Raw genomic sequence first — 18,914 nt, forward strand, 5'->3', positions numbered from 1 at the left:
ACGTAGTAGCTGACATTTTTGCAGCTTTATTTCAGGCACCGCTCTAAACCCATGGTGTGTTGATCCCTACAAGAACCTATGAGGCAGGTCCTATGATTATGTCATGTGAGAGAAACTGAGGCACCAAGCGGTTAAGGAGCTTGCCTAAGCCACACGGCCGGAACGGCTGGGCTGGGACTGGAGACCGACATCCTCGCTCTTCACCTCTCTCCCACGGCAAGTCTCAAAATGCAACACGCTTGTCAAACAGGGTGACCTTTAAGAAGGGAGACTGCTCTAGGGAGAGACTGTTTCCCTCACGTGTTGCTCTCCTATTTAAGCCTTAAGTAACGTGAATGTACAGTTTTGACAGAAAAATAATGTTTCAACTAAAATAAAATTCCTGAGAAAGAAAAAACTGTTACAGGAAACTGTTGGGTTCTAAACGGTTTGGAAATAAACTCTGCCCACTGCTAAGCATGACCTCCCGCTGGCCTTGGGGGACCACTTTTCTCAGTTTTTGGTCCCTAACACCAAGAATCCCATTGGGTTACTCGCTGAAAATTTGAATGTGCCCCACCGGAACAAAAGCCCCTGCATCTCCCTTTGCTTCTGTGATGCTCGCCAGCCAGGACCCAGCAGGTGTGGCACCGATGGGAACCCCGCGTCCCAGGGGCCTCCTCCACCCTCCCCCGCCCGGGGCTGACCTGTGCTCTTGTCCAGGAAGTCCATGGACTCCTCGCTCGCACTGAAGTGGCTGGAAGTGGCCTTCTTCTCCGCATCCTGCTCCACGTCGGAGCCCGTGTGCACAGAAGAGTTTGTGCTCATGGGGGAGCGAGGCATGTCCGACAAGGAGATCCTGCGGCCCGTGCCCCCGCTCAGCATGGGCTTGCTCATGAGGATCTTGGGGGACGCCGTCATGTCAAAGTTGAGCTTGACCTTTTCCTGTTTGTCGATCTTGGCGGCGCCAGCGCTGGGGTTGGTGGGGTCGAGCAGCATCTGGTGCTGGCTGTTGGGCGTGTAGGGTGTCCTGAACGGAGAGTAATTAAACACCCCAAACTTCCTTCGGATGTTGTCCACATAAACCTCCATCTCCTGCATTGCACTGTTGAAGATGCTTTTAGTCTTTTTCACAGAAAAAGGAATTTCTTTAGACATGAGGTAGCAATTATTTATTGGAACCCAGGCCCTAAGAATACAAAAAGAGAGAGTTTAAGTCAACTTTGGTCCTTTCCAAGATTCCTCTTTTTTTTTTTTTTTTTTTTAATTTTGGGGCCAGCCTGCTGGCATAGTGGTTAAGTTCATTCACATGCTCCGCTTCGGTGGCCTGGGGTTCACAGGTTCGGATCCTAGATGCAAACCCATGCACTCCTTGTCAAGCCACATCTTGGTGGCATCCCACATAAAACAGAAGAGGATTGGCACACATGTGAGCTCAGCAACAATCTTCCTCAAGCAAAAAGAGAAAGACTGGCAACAGGTGTTCCCTCAGGGCCAATCTTCCTCACCAAAAAAAAAAAAAAAAAAAAAAAAAATTATTGTGGTAAGAACAACTTAACATGAGCTCTACCCTCATAACACATGTTTAAATGTGCAATGCGTTATTGTTGACTCTACAGGTACAAGGTTGTCGAGCAGATCTAGAACGTACTCATTTTGTTTAACTGAAACTTTATGCCCGTTGATTAGTAATTCCTCATTTCCTCCTCCTATGAATATGACTATTTTAGACGCCATCTCGTATGAGCGGAATCACACAGTATTTGTCTTTCTGTGACTGGCTTATTTCACTCAGTATAACATCCTCAAGATTCATCCATGTTGCCACACACTTTTTAAGACTGAACACTATTCCACTATATGTACACAGCACACATTCCTTACCTCTTCCCCTGTCTACAGATATGTAGGTTGTTTCCAGAATTGTTTTTTCCTTAATGCAAACCAAACTAGCCTAGTTATGTTTACCAAGATTCTTAAATACATATTCCATTTTTTAAAAATGACTTGGTCTGGGGGCTGGCCCCGTGGCCGAGTGGTTAAGTTCGCGCGCTCCGCTGCAGGCGGCCCAATGTTTCGTTGGTTCGAATCCTGGGCGCGGACATGGCACTGCTCATCAGACCACGCTGAGGCAGCGTCCCACATGCCACAACTAGAAGGACCCACAACGAAGAATATACAACTATGTACCGGGGGGCTTTGGGGAGAAAAAGGAAAAAATAAAATCTTTAAAAAAAAAAAAAATTTGATTTGTTAAAAAAAAAAAATGACTTGGTCTGAATGGTCAATAAATGATTAACCATTAACACGTAATGGGCACGTTCTGTCACAGGGACAGAACATGAACAACAAGCTTAGCTAAAACATTAAAAGTTTCAATAGACTTTAATGAATTCAACTAAATTAAATTCAATAGAATTTAACAAATTAAAATACTCACTTAATTCATTAAAAAAAAACAAATCTCCTTTGGCTTTGGGTTGGTAGAGACTAAGAAAAAACAGTGCACCCTAGACCACCCCTCCAAAAAGAGAATTAGTCCCCCAAATCTCATTCTTCTGCGCTAGCCATGAAGAGCTTTTCTCTTTTCATTCTTCTTCGTTTTTTTTTTTTTGAGGAAGACCAGCCCTGAGCTAACATCTGCCACCAATCTTCCTCTTTTATTTTGCTGAGGAAGACTGGCCCTGAGCTAACATCTGTGACCATCTTCCTCTACTTTATATGTGGGATGCCTACCACAGCATGGCTTGCCACTCGGTGCCATGTCCGCAGCCAGGATCCGAACCACAAACCCCGGGCCGCTGAAGCGGAATGTGTGAATTTAACTACTGCGCCACTAGGCCGGCCCCAACTTTTCTCTTTTCAAATTGGGATTCTACATGGGACTAGAAGGAAACGTTGGAAACCCATAACTCTAAAAGGAGGCGCGTGGTTTGAAGGCGAGATCATTCACATGGAAAATATCCAGACAGGTCTTTGGCAGTGGGGTATGCCCTGCACCTCCCAATGCAGGCTGGTTCCATCTTCCTGCCTTCCATACCCCACGTCCCAGCGTGCTTGCCAGAAACCCATGAGAGCAAAGACACCAGTGGCTGCTTTTCTGGAATTAGCGACCTGAGCAACTGCAGGCAGGAGATGAGAACACAACCAACCACCACGGGTGAGGGCAGAGCAGACACAGGACATCCAGGACGCGGCCTCATCACATGTGATCCCCCGGCCGCAACCCAGTTTGCAGCTGGGAATCTGGTGGGAAGGAGCTTTCCCAAGGACACCTTCTGGACTTCACAGACTGTCAACTCAAGCCCAGTATAAAGGATCAGGGAGCAAAGCGGACTGTGGGGAAGCAGAGAACTCACGGCCACTCTGCTCCAAGCACCGTCGACGCGGGCGCTATCAAAAGTGCCCAGGGAGGAATCTGGACCCAACGCCACCAAGTCTTGCAACGTTATAAAGAACAGCAGAAAACACGGACTTCCTATATTATGTTTACATTTTAACAATTGGCATTTCATTCCTATTTTTAAGAGAAAATGACCCAGGAGAAATAAGGTGGGGCCACGGGGCAGAATTCAGGGCACGGGCTGGCTGGCTGCAACTCTTGGTGACACTAGACTATGACACAAAGTAAAACCAAACACCCTCAAAAACCTGGCTGCTCTCTCCGAGTGCTGGAAATTCCGCCTCTCCTCCACTCCGACTTGCTGCTGTCATTCTGCAGAGACCTGAGCACTCACATCTGCAGCCAGAGGGAACAGGGCTGAACAGGAGCCAAGCGCCCTCAGGGGAGACTCCGCGGGTCACGACTGGGTAGGCAGGAGCCCAGACTAGACAGGGCGGCTCTGAGGAGCCGTCAGGGTCCCCTGGCTCCCCCAAGAAGTGACTCCCCCCTTCCTGAGCCAGCCTCAGCCCTGTCATCGGTGAAATGGAGGATGGGCCCCAACCTGGAGGGTCGCCAAGGGGGGCAAATGAAATGCACCGAAGCGAGTCTTGGCACCAGCAGGAGCTGGTCGGCCAGGCACTGCTGCGAGCACCTTTCCCCTACACACTTGTCTGGCATCCTCCACTGCTTCCTCCCAGGTTCCCAAGCGTCTTCAACCAAGTTGCCTGGTGAGAGATTTCAGGAAAAGTGTTCCTCTTCCTTAAAGCGGGCCCAGAAAACACTTACAGGGAAATCAGATTGGCTTTATAATATAAATCCTCTGGGGGACAGTGTCAGGAGAGGCCACAGAATCACGCAGGTGAGCTCCTTCCTAGCACTGGGCTTCAGTTTTCTTATCAGTAAAATGGGTATAAAAGCAGCTTCTACCAAAAGCCCTTAAAACAGGACCTGCTGGATGGCAGGCACTCAATTAAGGCTACTTCTTTTTTAGCTCTGCAGGCATTTAGCAAAATATTTTCCACATTTTTTATTTATGTGTGTGAGCAAAATAAAGCTTCAAAAAAGCAAAATCTTTCAAAGGACAAAAGCACGTGACGAGACTCTTTAGAACATGCCTTGACTTGTGCAAGGGCCTCCCCGGGCTCTCTCTAGTATTTATGAACTTGACAACGAACGTGGGATGGTCTGTGGTATTTCTCACTCTGCCGTCCTGACCTATTTCGCTTACACACGTCCAGGCTCGACTTCTGGCTCTACGACCCGGAAGCGAGTCCCAGAGAAAGGGACAGCGTATTGCACCTCCCACAGCCTCCCTGTAAATCTCTGCGTCACATTCCCGGGTCTGATTCAGAGCAGGTCGTCAACAAACCTGGCCCATTCCGCTTTAAGAACATCTCCAGGGAGGGAGGGACACTTCTCCTATTGGGAGTGCCTTCCGAAACAGCTGTCAGTGACCGCCTGCCCCATTCCTACAACTCCAAGGTAGGTTTCCTCGGCCACTGGGGCACATCCTTAACAATTTCCCCCAACGAGCAGCCCTCCCCCAAGATGAGCCCAACAGCTTGGCACATTGCCTGCAAGGGGACAGAAGACACCAACGGGGGTTAGGAAAATCTCCTGGGCAGGAGACTTATGCTGCTGTCTTTTTCAAAACACAAGGGGGTCCAGCTTCCAGGACGGCTCACAACCAGAACCAACCTACACCTGCATGTTCAGGGGAAACAGCCTCTGGAACCAAGGCTAGCAAAGCGCGTGCCCCTCAGCCGCCCCCAGTGGCTGTCAGTCAGGTGGGAGGACGAGGTCGGTGCGGAGTGGGCACAGCTGAGAGAGCAAAATCAAAGACTGAGGGTCGGGGAACAGCCGGTGACGAGGCAAGCACTGCCTGCCCCCAGCCACCCGCATCCTACGTATATCTGCAGTGTGACACTACAGAATAAAAACAATCCCGAATCATCGAGATGGTTAACACGGCCCTGCTCTAACAAAGAGGCAGGAAAATGTACAACCTGCCACCAATTCCTCCTGCTCTTCAAATAAAAGCCAGCCTCCTGCACAGCCCCTGCGATCCGGGTCCTGCCCGGCATCCTGACCCCATCTCTCACCGCTCTCTCCTCCCTGTTCCTGTTCAAACCACACTGGGCTTTTCCGGAGCATGCCGGGCCTTGGCCCTCCCCTGCCCAATCTCTGCTCTCCCTGGTCCCTCTACCCACATCTTCACTCGGCCCCACTGTCACCTCCTGACCCAAGATCAGCTTGCCTGCTTGTTTCCTTGTATTTAATCTTTCTTCCCTACTAAGATGTCAGCCTTCCGACAGGCGGGGCAGCGTCTGCCTGCTTGCTCCTGTGTCGCCAGCATCTAACACACGGCCTGGCACCCAGCAGGCACCAGATACATATTTCTTTGAATGAATGAATAAATGACTTTTGGAGAGAATTCCAACAAAAGTGGTCAAAATCAAATAAAGCGTAAAAATTCCTATTGAACCCAGGACCATCTCAGCTAATTTCCATTATGTCTCCTGATGATGGATGGGGTGCCAGGATTCCTGGCAAATGATCTGGCAGATTCCTTTGGAATTCACTCTCTTCTTGATTTGAAAGATGACAAGCAAAATTTAACAGAGAGAGCAATATTTCAGCTTCTGGTGTTTAGAATTATAAACTGTGGGGCCAGCCCAGTGGCACAGCAGCCAAGTGAGCACGTTCCACTTCAGTGGCCCGGGGTTTGCCAGTTCAGATCCCAGGTGCAGACATGGCACGGCTTGTCAAGCCATGCTGTGGCAGGTGTCCCACATATAAAGTAGAGGAAGATGGGCATGGATGTTAGCTCAGGGCCAGTCTTCCTCAGCAAAAAGAGGAGGATTGGCAGCAGATATTAGCTCAGGGCTAATCTTCCTCAAAAGAAACCCTAGAATTATAAACTGTATTTTCTGTATATTCTCTGGGTGTGTGTAATTTTTAGAATATGTCTTTTAAATATTCTCCTCTACAAACTAACACTTTCTCAAACTGCTTGCTTGGTAGGGCTTCAAAGATGTTTTGCCTCATTTAATCACAATGTAACTCGTGAAAAAGGAAGTAAGATATTAACTACTGCTCATCTCCGTTGACCTGTGGTTCTCAGGTACATGGGGCTACAGAAAAGGAACCGCATTAGCTGGAATAATTCACCTGGCTGTGAACGAGGAAAAGGGGAAGGCAGAAAGGCTGCGAGGGAGGGCTGGCAGCTGTCAAAACAGCAACCCCTTATAATTTCCCATTTTAGCTTCAGAGAAAAGGGAACAGGAGGGAACCCAGCACAATGATAGGAGATTCATTCACCGGCAATCTGGGAAAACACTTCTGATCCCGGAAAGCATTATTTTTGAAAAGCAATTTGCGTGGCGGTTTAATTTACTCCAGAAAACCCAAAAAAGGAACAGCAGCACTTAAAATAGCCATGGAACCTATTCCGAGGCTGGTTTCATCAACAAAACCACGAAAGCGAGATTCTTTTCTAACATACCTGAAAAACCTGAAGCCGACGCATTATCAGGCTGCACACAGCACAGGAAAATAGTTTTAAATTACAAAATCACTGGTTGGTATCATGACAATAAACAAAATAATAGCAATACCCTCCACCCCATCTCGTACCCAGTGACAGCATCAAAGGTTCAGTTAAAGCCACACGTCTGAAGCCTGTTTTAACTCCCACCTGTCATGTTGTCCAAAGAAACGGGCATCGACCTGCCCATCTTTGTCCCTCAGAGCTTTTGCAGGCCAGAATGGAAACCCCTTCAGTTTTGCCCAAACCAAAGGATGTGGATTGCTCTAGGAAAAGAAAAACAAAATCCAGAGTTTGTACATATTTGACAGCCAGATACACACATAAAGCTCGGTGTGCAGGGACACAGCAAGGCAGAGGTGACACAGGCCACAAATGGATAGAGAACAGCTTCAAGCAGGGCCTTCCTAAGTCGCGTTCCCTAGAAGATGTGTGGCCTGTAAGCTTGGGCAAGGCTGGGAATGGGGTTACATGGAGCACCCGAGACAAAGCCAGGCACGGATCCTGGCTGTCCCGTATTCCCTGGGTAGCCATGAACAAGAAAGTCACCTTTGTAGGCAACCCGGAGACAGTAAGACCTATACCCTCTGTTAAGTTGGAGGATTACACACGCATTGTATGTAGCAAAGAAGGGGCACTATTTATTCTCTACCGAGGTCTCCTCAGAGCCTTAACTATTCAAGCGTTAATCTCCAAAGGCAGGAAGAGACATAAACTATGTTTTGAGTCTCACCTTTACTTGCCCAATCTTGCCCCCAATACGTTCCAACCCCACCCCCATTCTCCCCAACACACACACTAGCCCAGCCTCACAACACACTTCTCTGCAGAACACCAGTTTGGAAAATGCAGATCCGTGGGAGAAACCAGGGTGATATTTGGCACACACGCCCTGTCGCCCCCGAGAACCATGGTTTGAGGAAACCATGGAGTTAATCCAGGGAGCTATTTCCGACCTCCGAAAATCGACTCAACACAATTTGTAAATGACACACTCACTTAACACTCGTCTCGTTATCTGCACGTCCTTGGTGCATCCCCTCTCTGATGTGCCCCCTTTTACACTGCATCCCGGAGTCTGCCGGGACTAACGAGCCCGGGAGATCACGATGGTACCTCTGGCACAGGAACTCAGCCGCAGAGGTCTATCCTACCCGCACTGCTTTCACTCTGCCATCACTTTATCAGTGAAAAATTATTTAAAAACTTCGTCCAAAGTTTCATCAAATAAGCCACCTGGAGAAAGGTGTCGAGTCGTCAGCCAAGGCAGAGTTGAGAAGATGAAGGAAAGAAAGGAAACCCAACTTACACAAGGCTCACAAAACCAGTTATCTCGTTTTTGGCAAGCAGCTAGATAACACTCTGGACATACTTCGATTTCATTCATCTGTAAAGGAAAAATATGTTAGAATGTACCATCCCAGGGACCGTACCTCTGCAGGCCCTCAAGAAATGCACGATGACACTGGCAGATAAGCTCAGCTAAACTAAGTCCCACAGCAGGGAACAGCTTGGAGATTAATCCAGCCACTTCTCACCAACCCCACTGCCTCCACCTAGCCCAAGCCGCCACCATGCCTCTCTGGACCAAGTCTCCCAGCTCCACTGTGGTGCGTGCCCCACACAGACACAGCAGCCAGAGGCCTCTTCCACAAACGGATCTCCTCTCGTCTGGATAAGGCGTCTCTAACCACCCTATACCAGTGGTTCTCCACGAGGGCAGTGCAACTTCTCCGGGAACACTGGGCAATGTCTGGAGATATTTTTGGTTATCACAACTCGGAGCAGGGAGAGTGGCAACGGGAATCTATCTATGATGTACAAGGACAGTCCGTGCAGCAAAGAATTTTCTGCCTACGAATGTCAGTAGTGCCAAGGTTGAGAAATAACAATGACATCTAAACTCCTGACCAGCTCCTTCAAGGCCTTGTGCAGTCTGGCCTCAGCCCACCTGTCGGAGCTCCCCAACCTCTTCCAGCCACACTGGCCCCTGCTTGCCACACTCAACTTCGATGCGCCTCTAGTCACATGGCCCAGAGCAGTTAGTTAATACCACGTTGCCCTACTTTGTTTCCGCTGACAACAATCTGAAATTCTAGAAGTTACCTACTGTCTTCCTCCCTCTTGAGAAAGTACCCTCCCCAGAGTACCACCACACCTCAGAACCAAGGGCCCTGGGAGCTCCCTTCTGAAGAAGGATCTCCATTCAGACTCCACCATCTACTAGCTCTCTGTAACTTCAGGAGCAGTTGCTTATCTTGTCTGAGCCTCCATTTCCTCATCTACAGAATGGGGGTGAGTGGGGCCAGCCTGTGGCGTAGCAGGTAAGTTCATATGTTCCGCTTTGGCGGCCTGGGGTTCGTGGGTTCGGATCCCAGGTGCAGACCTACACACCACTTGTTAAGCCATGCTGTGGCAGGCATCCCACATATAAAGTGGAGGAAGATGGGCACGGATGTGAGCTCAGGGCCAGTCTTCCTCAGCAAAAAGAGGAGGACTGGCAGCAGATGTTAGCTCAGGACTAATCTTCCTCAAAAAAAAAAAAAAAAAAAAAGAATGGGGATGAGAGAAGTACCTACCTTTCAGGACCATTATAAAAATTGTATGAGATAAATGTAAAGCCCCCAAGTGACTCACTAATGAATACAACAAGTAGCATTTCTCAGAGATTCAGAGCGTGCTGCTGTCACTGTAAGTTCCACAGGTATTAACGCATTTACTCTTCAACCCCCTCTGAGGTAGGACTGTTGTCACCCCCATTTCAGAGGGAGAAAAGGAGGCCCCAGGGAGTCAAATCACCTGCCCCAGGTCTCAGTGCGGCAAAGCGGCAGGGCTGGGATCTGAACCCAGGGAGTCGGGCTTCAGAGTCCACAGCTTCCACCCCGCCCGTAGGGGTTGCTGGTATCTTCCCATCATCACCTGACTTGATTCTCTCTTATCTCCTGAATCATGCAAGGTGCAGGACACCTAGCAACTGCTCCATTGTTATTTATAATTAATTACTTATGATTACGTAATTTATAATTATGATTAATCAATTATAACTGACTGACTTAACGAGCCAAGGAATAAATGAGTGAATGAACAAATGAATGAATGGTGGAATATATTTCCTTCTTCTACTCACTCTACTCCTGGGCTATTCCAAAGGTACTGGGCAGAACAAACTGATAACATGAGGTCCAGGGCAGCCCTGGCCTTGCAGCCCACAAGCAGCAGTGTGTTGCCAAGAGGTGGATTCAGAAATGACACAACAGTGTACCCGGGTTCAATACACGCCACCTCGGGGCAACCCCCAATGAAAAGCCTCAGCTTCAGCTCCCACATCCAGGGAAACAGCGGGACAACTCGCCCACACAAAACTCCAAATCGCCAGTGAACATCAAAAATAGTCCATCACCGCTTGTCATCAAAGAAACGCAAACCAAAATCACAGTGAGATGCCACTGTTTTTACTCATCACATTAAAACAGAGATATGTGTATTTTTAAAACCAGAACTTCCAATGCTGCAAAGGACACAGAAAAACTCCCACACTCGTCCACTCCTGGTTACTGTATAGGCTGCTACAGCTTCTCCAGAAGACAATCGGGAAATAACTACCTAAAGCCGGGGCCGTGTTGACAGCCTTGGACCTATAGCTGCTTTTCTAACAACTGTACTAAGGCAATCATCAGAACAGCCATGATAGATGCTGTTCGTCCTGTGTGCTTAATTACCCGGGAAAACACTCAAACTAAGTGAAAAATGTAGATTACAAAACTGTCTATATAAGTATGTAGGCACGGACATATCCTAAGATATCCAAATGTTTTCTTTACGAATGAATGAAAGTGCACAGACAGGCTGAAGGCCATTCCAACTCGGTGTTTTACTTGTACAATGTGGGGTCTAATAAAGAAAGGCTCCTTCCTACCATCTGTGCCACCAGCCTGTCCCACAACCACTAGCGCCTCAGGGCACACAGCCCGGGTGGTTCATTTCATCCACACCATCGAAACGCGGGCAAGAGGACAGACTCTCCAGGACAGCTGAGTCACTTTACAGTCAGGACCTTTCCCCCAAATAATGTCCAAACCCAAACAGCTTCTGCAAGAAGCCTGAAAAATTTCCATCTCCCTTAAATCAAGGCTAAGGTAAGGGTGTTTTATAACATACTGGGGTCCCTTCTTGGTTACTTTTACTTTCCTTGAAGAGAGGGGATGCTGTCTGAGCCTCAAGAAATCCCGGCATCACCACGGCGACCTGCTGGGAGATTCTGCGAATGGAAATTCCAGCCACCACAACCTCTTACCCTGGACACATTTAAAACAGGACAGTGGGAAACACATACCTCATGCTCACAGATTTTGATGACTACCTTCGCTATTTGCGTCAATTTGTGATTTCCTAAGGGAACAAGAAAACAGGATTAACTGAAATAGAAAGACCCAGCCTTGGGACTATACTTTCTCTAACAACCTTTTCACTTGCTTTTCCCCAGGATCAAGCTTTTAAAGGCTAAAAACCAAAGGATTCTGGCTTCTAATATCGGTTCAAATTATGTGACTCATCCCAAAAATGTTGACCAATCTTTGGTGTCAAAATGTCGTCATCTCTGAAACAGAGCAATTCGTGTGGGCTGACCTACAGTTCATGGTTTAACATCTGAAAGACGCTTTCACATTCTAAAGGCTCAAATTAGCAGAAATGAGCCTTATTCTATCCATTGTCCCAAACTCCTACCCAAGAAGGGAAAGGGGAAAGAAGACATTTAATAGAGTAGCTCTGGTGTACCCAGTGCTTCGAAATACATTTTCTTGTGAACTCCTCAAGAAGCCACAGGAGGAAGCAGGTATAAATGCTCCCATTTCATTAATGAGTAAGCCAAGGCTCGAAGAGTCATCGCTTTTGAGACCACTTAGCTAATGAGTTGAGGAAGTGACCCCAGATCTAACCCTAAATCCCTCACCTTTGCACTAAACCAGAGGAGAAGATGGTCCAACAGCCAGACTTTCTTCAAAAGCTATTTTAAGAAATTATGAATTTGTTGGCAAGATTTCACATACACACACACAAATATCTAGATTTCTGGCTCGCCTTGAACACCCAGATCTGATAACTATGAATCCAACAAACCACTGGAGCGTCTAGTGGCGACCCCTCCAGACCAGGTAGGAGTTCCCCGCCCTGCACCATCTCTAGCTCTCCCCATGGCCAATGGACATCCTGGCTCCTGCTGATGTTTTCTTGCACCTGACCTCGTTCACCTGTTCATACGATCTGACAGGCTTTGCTGTATTTTTGAATTTATAATCTTCACACGAATTCTCAATGCCTAGTGACTCTCTCCCCTCCCCGAACCCCTAGCCCTGCCACTGAGTTCACAATGCAAAACATCTATTTCAGCAAACATCTATCCATTCATACAACTTTCCTTAAACACTAGCTAAGTCTGTGCTAGACCCAAGGGTATGCAGGGAACAAAACACGGTGTCTGCCCTCAAAGAGCTTACATCCTGGTGAGCAACTCAAACAAATGAAAACAGTACCCTCCAGAAAGTATGATAAGTGCTGCCATGGGAAGTACAGGCACTGTGAGAGCCCCAAGCAGGAGCACATACTATGGCCTGGGTCACGAGGGAGGGCTCCTCAGAGGACGGACAGGCTGAGAGAAGGATAAGGAAAAGTCACCAAGGCAAAGAAGGAAAGAGTGTTCCAGCAGGAGACAAGAGGAGGGAAAGATGACAGGAACAGGATGGGGCAGGACACTGAAAGATCCACCTGGCCAGAAGGTAGACAGAGGATTGTGGGAGAATCTGGGGCAATGGGAAAGGTGCCATGAGAGATTTTAATGGAAATCTTCCTCCATTCTGTCCAGATAGCTCTATCCTCTAAATCCATGAAAACACAACTGACAAAACTTTATCGAGAATACAAAGAAATCCGGCAACTCAATAATGAAAACACAGGGGCCAGCCCAGTGGCGCAGCAGTTAAGTTCACTGGTTCGGATCCCAGGTGCGGACATGTCACCGCTTGGCAAGCCATGCTGTGGCAGGCGTCCCACATATAAAATGGAGGAAGATGGGCACGGATGTTAGCTCAGGGCCAGTCTTCCTCAGCAAAAAGAGGAGGATAGGCAGCAGATGTTAGCTCAGGGCTAACCTCGCTCAAAAAAACAAAAATAATAATAATGAAGACACAAACAACTCAATTTTTTTAAATGAATAAAATATCTAAATAGGTATTTTACCAAAAAAGATACACAAATGACTAATAAGCACATGAAAAGATGATCAATACCATTAGTCACTAGAGAAGGGCAAATTAAAACCACCATGACATACTATTTCATATCATCAAGAATGGCAAAAATTAAAAAGACAGACAACATCAAGTATTGGCAAGAATGCAGAATAAGTCAGACTCTCACATACACTGCTGGGAAAAGTGTAAAACGATACAACTACTTTGCAAAACAGTTTGGCAAAATTCCCCATGAAGTTAAATATAAACCTACTCAATGATCCAGGAATGTCACTCCTAGGTATTTACCCAAGAGAAAAGAAAACACGTCCACACAAAGACATGTACAAGAATGTTCACAGTGACTTTAGTCTTAACAGCCAAAAGCTGAAAACAACCCAAATGTCCATCAGCATCAATAAGGTGAATGGATAAATAAATTGTATGTTGACACAAAAAATCACTCAACAATACAAAGAAACAAACCACATGACACACATTATGTGGATGAATCCCAAAGATACTATGCCGCGGGACAGTAGCCAGACACGAGAGTATAACCTCCGACTCCATTTATATGAAATTCTAGACTATGTGAAAGTCATCTACAGTAAAAGAAAACAGGAGTTCCTTTTAACGGTGGTAGATTTGCTGGAAAGGGCAAGTAGGAATATACTGGGTGATGGAAAGTTCTAGATCTTATTTGGGTTTGTGATTATATAGGTGGTTACACATATGTCAAATTCATGGAATGTACATGTAAAATCTGAGCCTTTTATCGTACGTAATTATTCCTCCATTAAAATAAAGTTTTTGAAAAGGACAGGCAGCAGTGCTATACGGCCGAAAGCCACTGTGGATGTCAGCTTATACCTTAAAATGCACACAGCACTGCCCCTATTCACACACATTAGCCATCTATACACAGCTATTCTCAGCTATTGGCCCTGATGCATGAAAACAGAGCCTGATTTTTTATGAAGGCTGGGAAAACGGGCAATACACACAGCATCTTTTTAGGAGTCATTGCAGCCACTCACCCCCGTTATAAATGATGCAGTTGTGCAAAATCCACTTTGCATCAGCCAGAAAAGCTTCTGTGCAGCCATACATTTTCTTTTTAGCGTTCTGGGGAGAAAAGGGAGAGCATAACCATCAGTGAATCTATACAAGCCACAGCCCATCACACCTGCGTCCCCCACATAATTTTCTTAGCAGTCATTTGCCAAATTAATTAATGCTTTTATTCGTTTCCCAAGATGCTATTGTATTTGAGATCTCTAACTATAAAAAGGCACTCGTTGAATTCATCACACTAACTTGAGTTTTCTCATCTTACAGCAGCTATCATTTATCAAGCAGCTTATTCCAAGGAGCCAGGATATTATATGTATTTATGTGTTTACTATTATTTCTAATGGTCTCACATAAGCCGCATGATTAAGAACTCAGCGAAGCAGCTATTATCATTCCCACTTGACAGACAGGGAAATTGAGGTATGGGAATGTTAAGGAACTGGTCCGAAGTTCCAAATCTATTCACTTATGGAGCCCGGATTCCAACCCTGTCTTTTTTGAATGTCTTCTTTTTTGAACACCCTAAGGGTGCATGCAACTTTCCAAAGCAGGTCAGATTTACTGTTCAGGGGTCATCCGTGCAGACAATAGGAAATAATGTTTTCTCCTCATCCACGATTTTCTCGATCCACGTTTTGATGCCAACAATTTGAAAACTGGCACCAGGACGACATGCACAATCTGAAGGGTTACAAGTGCAAACTTTCAGCGTGGAATTTTAGCATGAGTTTTTAAAACACCTTCAAGCATTAAAGAAATATCCTTATCAGTAGCCTAAGCCACATCTTTATTACTAATCTGGAGGTGTCCCAGATACTTCATTTTCTCATCTTCCTTCCTGCTGCTCTCATTAGCACCTCCAGAAGAAAGAGAAGAGGAGGTAAGGCTCAAATCAATCAAATCCCTAATTCTTAGAAGCTACAACTTTTTCAGGTAAAAAGCTGGAATCACTAGCAGTAAGTGGAGCCAAGCAGTGGATTCCAACTCTCCATTGCAATCCTCGGAAGAATGTTACAGGAGAAAGGGGTCAAGAGTCCTTCCATCCAAATGAAAATGGTGCAGGGGAAAGGCAGAGAAACCATCTAACTTGAGATGGGGCAGAGGAAGTGAGAGAGGGTCTTTAGGCATCTCGACAATTGTGGGCTCCTCGATGGAGGCCAACCTTTTCCAAGGTACAAAGGTCCATGGGATGGAAGATGTACTCCGCGTAGTCGGGATGCTGTTCCAAGGGAACAGGCTTCTGGAACGCATCTGTCTATAAAAGAGAGAAAAGATGCACACACACAGGCACAAACCCATCATTACTATGCAAGACAAGGTGTTAATACCAACAAAATACTGGAGAAATGGAGACCACTTTTCAGACAATCCAGTTCTAAAGGTTTCCAAAAAAGAATGACCCTGGGGGAGCCGGCCTGGTGGTGCAGTGGTTAAGTTCACGTGCCCCGCTTTGGCAACCTGGGGTCGTGGGTTCAGAAACCAGGCATAGACCTAACATACCACTCATCAAGCCACACTGTGGCGGCTTCCCACATATAAAATAGAGGAAGATTGGCACAAATGTTAGCAACAATCTTCCTCAAGCAAAAAGAGGAAGATTGGTAACAGATGTTAGCTCAGCACCAATCTTCCTTGCAAAAAGAAAAAAAGAAAAAGAAAAAGAATGACCTTGGGGAGCTCCAGATTGAATCACCTTCTAATTCAGCCTGGTTATCAATAATCATGGGGGTATTCTGGTTTTATTTGTTTTGTTTTCAATAAATATCCAAACAACAGGTCCTGTCCTCTTACATGAAGATGAACAAGAATAAAACACTATCCATCACTTTAGACCCGAACTCTGAACGAGCCTTATTTACACTGCAAACGCCCGTAATCAAAGCCGACTGAGGGTGAAATTTGGCTCCTTCTAGAGATGACACAGCAAGTAAAGTTCCGCTAAGTGCCAAGACAATTTACCCCATGGGGAAAAATTTTAGACAGTGAGATTTTCCTCTTCCTTTGAGAAGGCAAATTACCTTCAACACAGGGACTGTGTAAAATGTTTTCATTTGGATCCATGGTTTTAGTTTAGTTTTGTTTTGTTTTTTTCCTTTCCTCCCTCTCCCCACAGGCCCCCAGTACATAGTTGTATATTCTAGTTGTAAGCCCTTCTAGTTCTGCTATGTAGGACGCCGCCTCTGCATGGCATGATGAGCGGTGCCATGTCCGAACCCAAGATCCAAACCGGTAAAACCCCGGGCCGCCAAAGCGGGGCACACAAACTTAACCACTCGGCCACGGGGCTGGGCCCCTGGATCCATGTTCTTAAGTCCTACTTGAACAAGCTCAAAATGCAAGGCCTGGTCTCTTGATGGGTGGTGTTCACTTATCAATAAAAATATCTAGAAGATTTAATTAAACTTCAAATTATACTCAAGCAAGGCATTTGACGGGGTCACCACGTACCGTCATCAGAGCCTTCTTTCATCCAGCATGAAAGTGTGGCCATTTTAAGTTAAAAAGATGCTTCAACAAAATCCACAACTTTCTGCCCCGGTTGATTTCCTATCAATTTATATGAGAAATTAATGCCTTCTTTGATTTTTTCCTTTTGCTTTATAATTCTGCAGTGTGGACCAGACTACGTGTATATTCTTTTTGTCAACAGGCTAAGTGCTAGCTGCTGGCGACTATCAAAAACAGGAAATAATTCTTTATCGCTCAACACCAAAATGACCCCACAGTAAAAAAAATTGTAATTTTTGTTTTAACCAAACTGAGGCTATACACTTTTGCTCCCACTGACTGAGATTCTGTTAAAGACACAAACAGACTCCCAATTTAGCAACACCCAGTTGGCACGCTGGCTTTTTTTTCATCATGATATCAAATTTCAGAATATAATCTCAAAACTAAAGCTTGTTTCTTTAAGGAAATTAAATCACTAAATGGAAATGAAGCTACTAACTGCCCTGAGATTCTACATTTCTGTCTATTCATTTGACTTAGAAAGCAAATGATGAAGAATTTCCCAAAGGGTCACCACTAGCCCATATGGTGCCTCCGTGCAAATCAGAAAAGGAGAAGCCTACCCCTCCAGTTTCTGTAGGAAAAATGTCATAATATGTTGACTATACTGTCATAACATTTTATTTTTACTGCCAAGGTATTTTGCTGCCATCTTCCTGAAAATTGCCACAAAAACGAAAACCACCATGGCTGTGATTTCGTGACTGGGCTGCCTGGGAGGGAAATCACGGTGAAGTGCACGGCTTGCCAGCTGAAGGGGGCAGCCCTACCCTCGCATTCGGATTCTTCTTAAGGGGTGAAGGCTGCCCATCAAATCCCCTTTCACAGCTGAAGGAACTACGCAAATTCTCACCCTTTATGGGATCTCACCAGTTCAGTTTTACTCGAAGTTTCCATCAGCAGACTTTGATTATAAATAAACTGGGTTATAATCAGCTTTCTCATTAAAATGGAATTTACTAACTCCCATGGGAAAGAGCACAAAACTGCCCCTTCCCCCAACAGGGTATGAGGTTTCACTTCACAACCAGTCAGAATTTTAAATCGCCATCAGCTTTCTACTCTATGTCATTTTCTGACTCAGCTCCTCGGGGACACAGAGCACTCACCATAGAGTTAACGGAACGTCATCATATCTTATGTTTAATTTACAGATATCTGAATTCAGGCACATAAGAAGGACCAAAGAGTAGGCACAGGCTAAGGCTGAGGCTACACGGAACAAGAATGTTAACAGACCAAAAGAAATGTCACTATTTCCATGTACATTTATACCAAGAGGAACTTCCTTCTTACCCCTGGCTGTTTCATTTTCTGAATGGCAAACTTGAGCAGGTAGGACAACTGTTCGATGGTGAGCATTGTCATGGCTTTACTCTGGGTCTCGATGCATTCTGCCACTGTAATCTTCTACAAGTCAAGAATCACAGAAACGTCCAGTTAGAAAGAAAGTCACTATCCGTGTACTTATTTCCCTTTCCTAATTTTCCAGTAAGCTTACACACAAAAAATAATTTCCATCTAAATTAGACAAGTTGTTTCACTCCAATCTACTTGACTATGTACTGGATCAGCGGATAAAAACTGGAAAGCACACCAGTTCATTGATTACCTTATTAAGAAGTATGTTTAGCTCACGAAGATGACATAATCTGAAAAAGGTGTGGGTAGGCAAGGAACTAAAAAATCGTCATTATTATAACCTTAGGTTTCAAGAATGGGATATAAAAGGAAAGGCCACTGATGGCTTCAGGGTAATCTCTTCCCACAATGAATCAGCCACTTGACTTGATCCTCTTAAGGTTCTGGGCTATCTTTCCGGAAACTGACAGGGCATTAACTCAACATCATCACTGATGGAAGGGACAGTCTTCCCTGTAGAAAGAATCCAAAGGATGCTAGGAGACTAATAATAAGTATGACTTCATTCTCTGTCACCACGGATATGAACCCACTCAGGACATTCTGGAAACCTACATGAGAAGCGTAGTCTAGCTGTCTATCTCCATGGGCATAAATGTCATTTTGTAAGGCAAAGTCCTCTCAAAGAAGAGCCCCAGAGAAATATCTGAAACCGGATTCTGCTATGTAAATCTGATACTGAATCTCAGAGGCTCAGAATCTTTATGTAGCAGCAACAACAAAAATAGCAAATTTTGACGATGTCAGGAAACTCTTTAACCATCTGTGT

General features: G+C 45.7%; 1 protein-coding gene across 50 annotated transcripts in view; it reads right to left on the reverse strand.

The window, feature by feature from the left end:
- ZMYND8 (zinc finger MYND-type containing 8) overlaps window positions 1-18,914 on the reverse strand; it is a 115,659-nt gene that overhangs the window by 51,266 nt on the left and 45,479 nt on the right. For all 50 annotated transcript variants that reach the window (XM_070486042.1, XM_070486034.1, XM_070486054.1 and 47 more), the window contains 7 exons: window positions 18,020-18,133; window positions 15,375-15,467; window positions 14,176-14,263; window positions 11,242-11,297; window positions 8,218-8,295; window positions 7,059-7,174; window positions 687-1,168 (listed from right to left, as the gene is read on the reverse strand). In XM_070486042.1, coding sequence (XP_070342143.1) covers window positions 687-1,168; window positions 7,059-7,174; window positions 8,218-8,295; window positions 11,242-11,297; window positions 14,176-14,263; window positions 15,375-15,467; window positions 18,020-18,133 — 1,027 coding nt within the window. The remainder of the gene's footprint in view (window positions 1-686; window positions 1,169-7,058; window positions 7,175-8,217; window positions 8,296-11,241; window positions 11,298-14,175; window positions 14,264-15,374; window positions 15,468-18,019; window positions 18,134-18,914) is intronic.

This window comes from Equus asinus, chromosome 15 (assembly GCF_041296235.1).
Source record: "Equus asinus isolate D_3611 breed Donkey chromosome 15, EquAss-T2T_v2, whole genome shotgun sequence".
Lineage (NCBI taxonomy): Eukaryota > Metazoa > Chordata > Mammalia > Perissodactyla > Equidae > Equus > Equus asinus.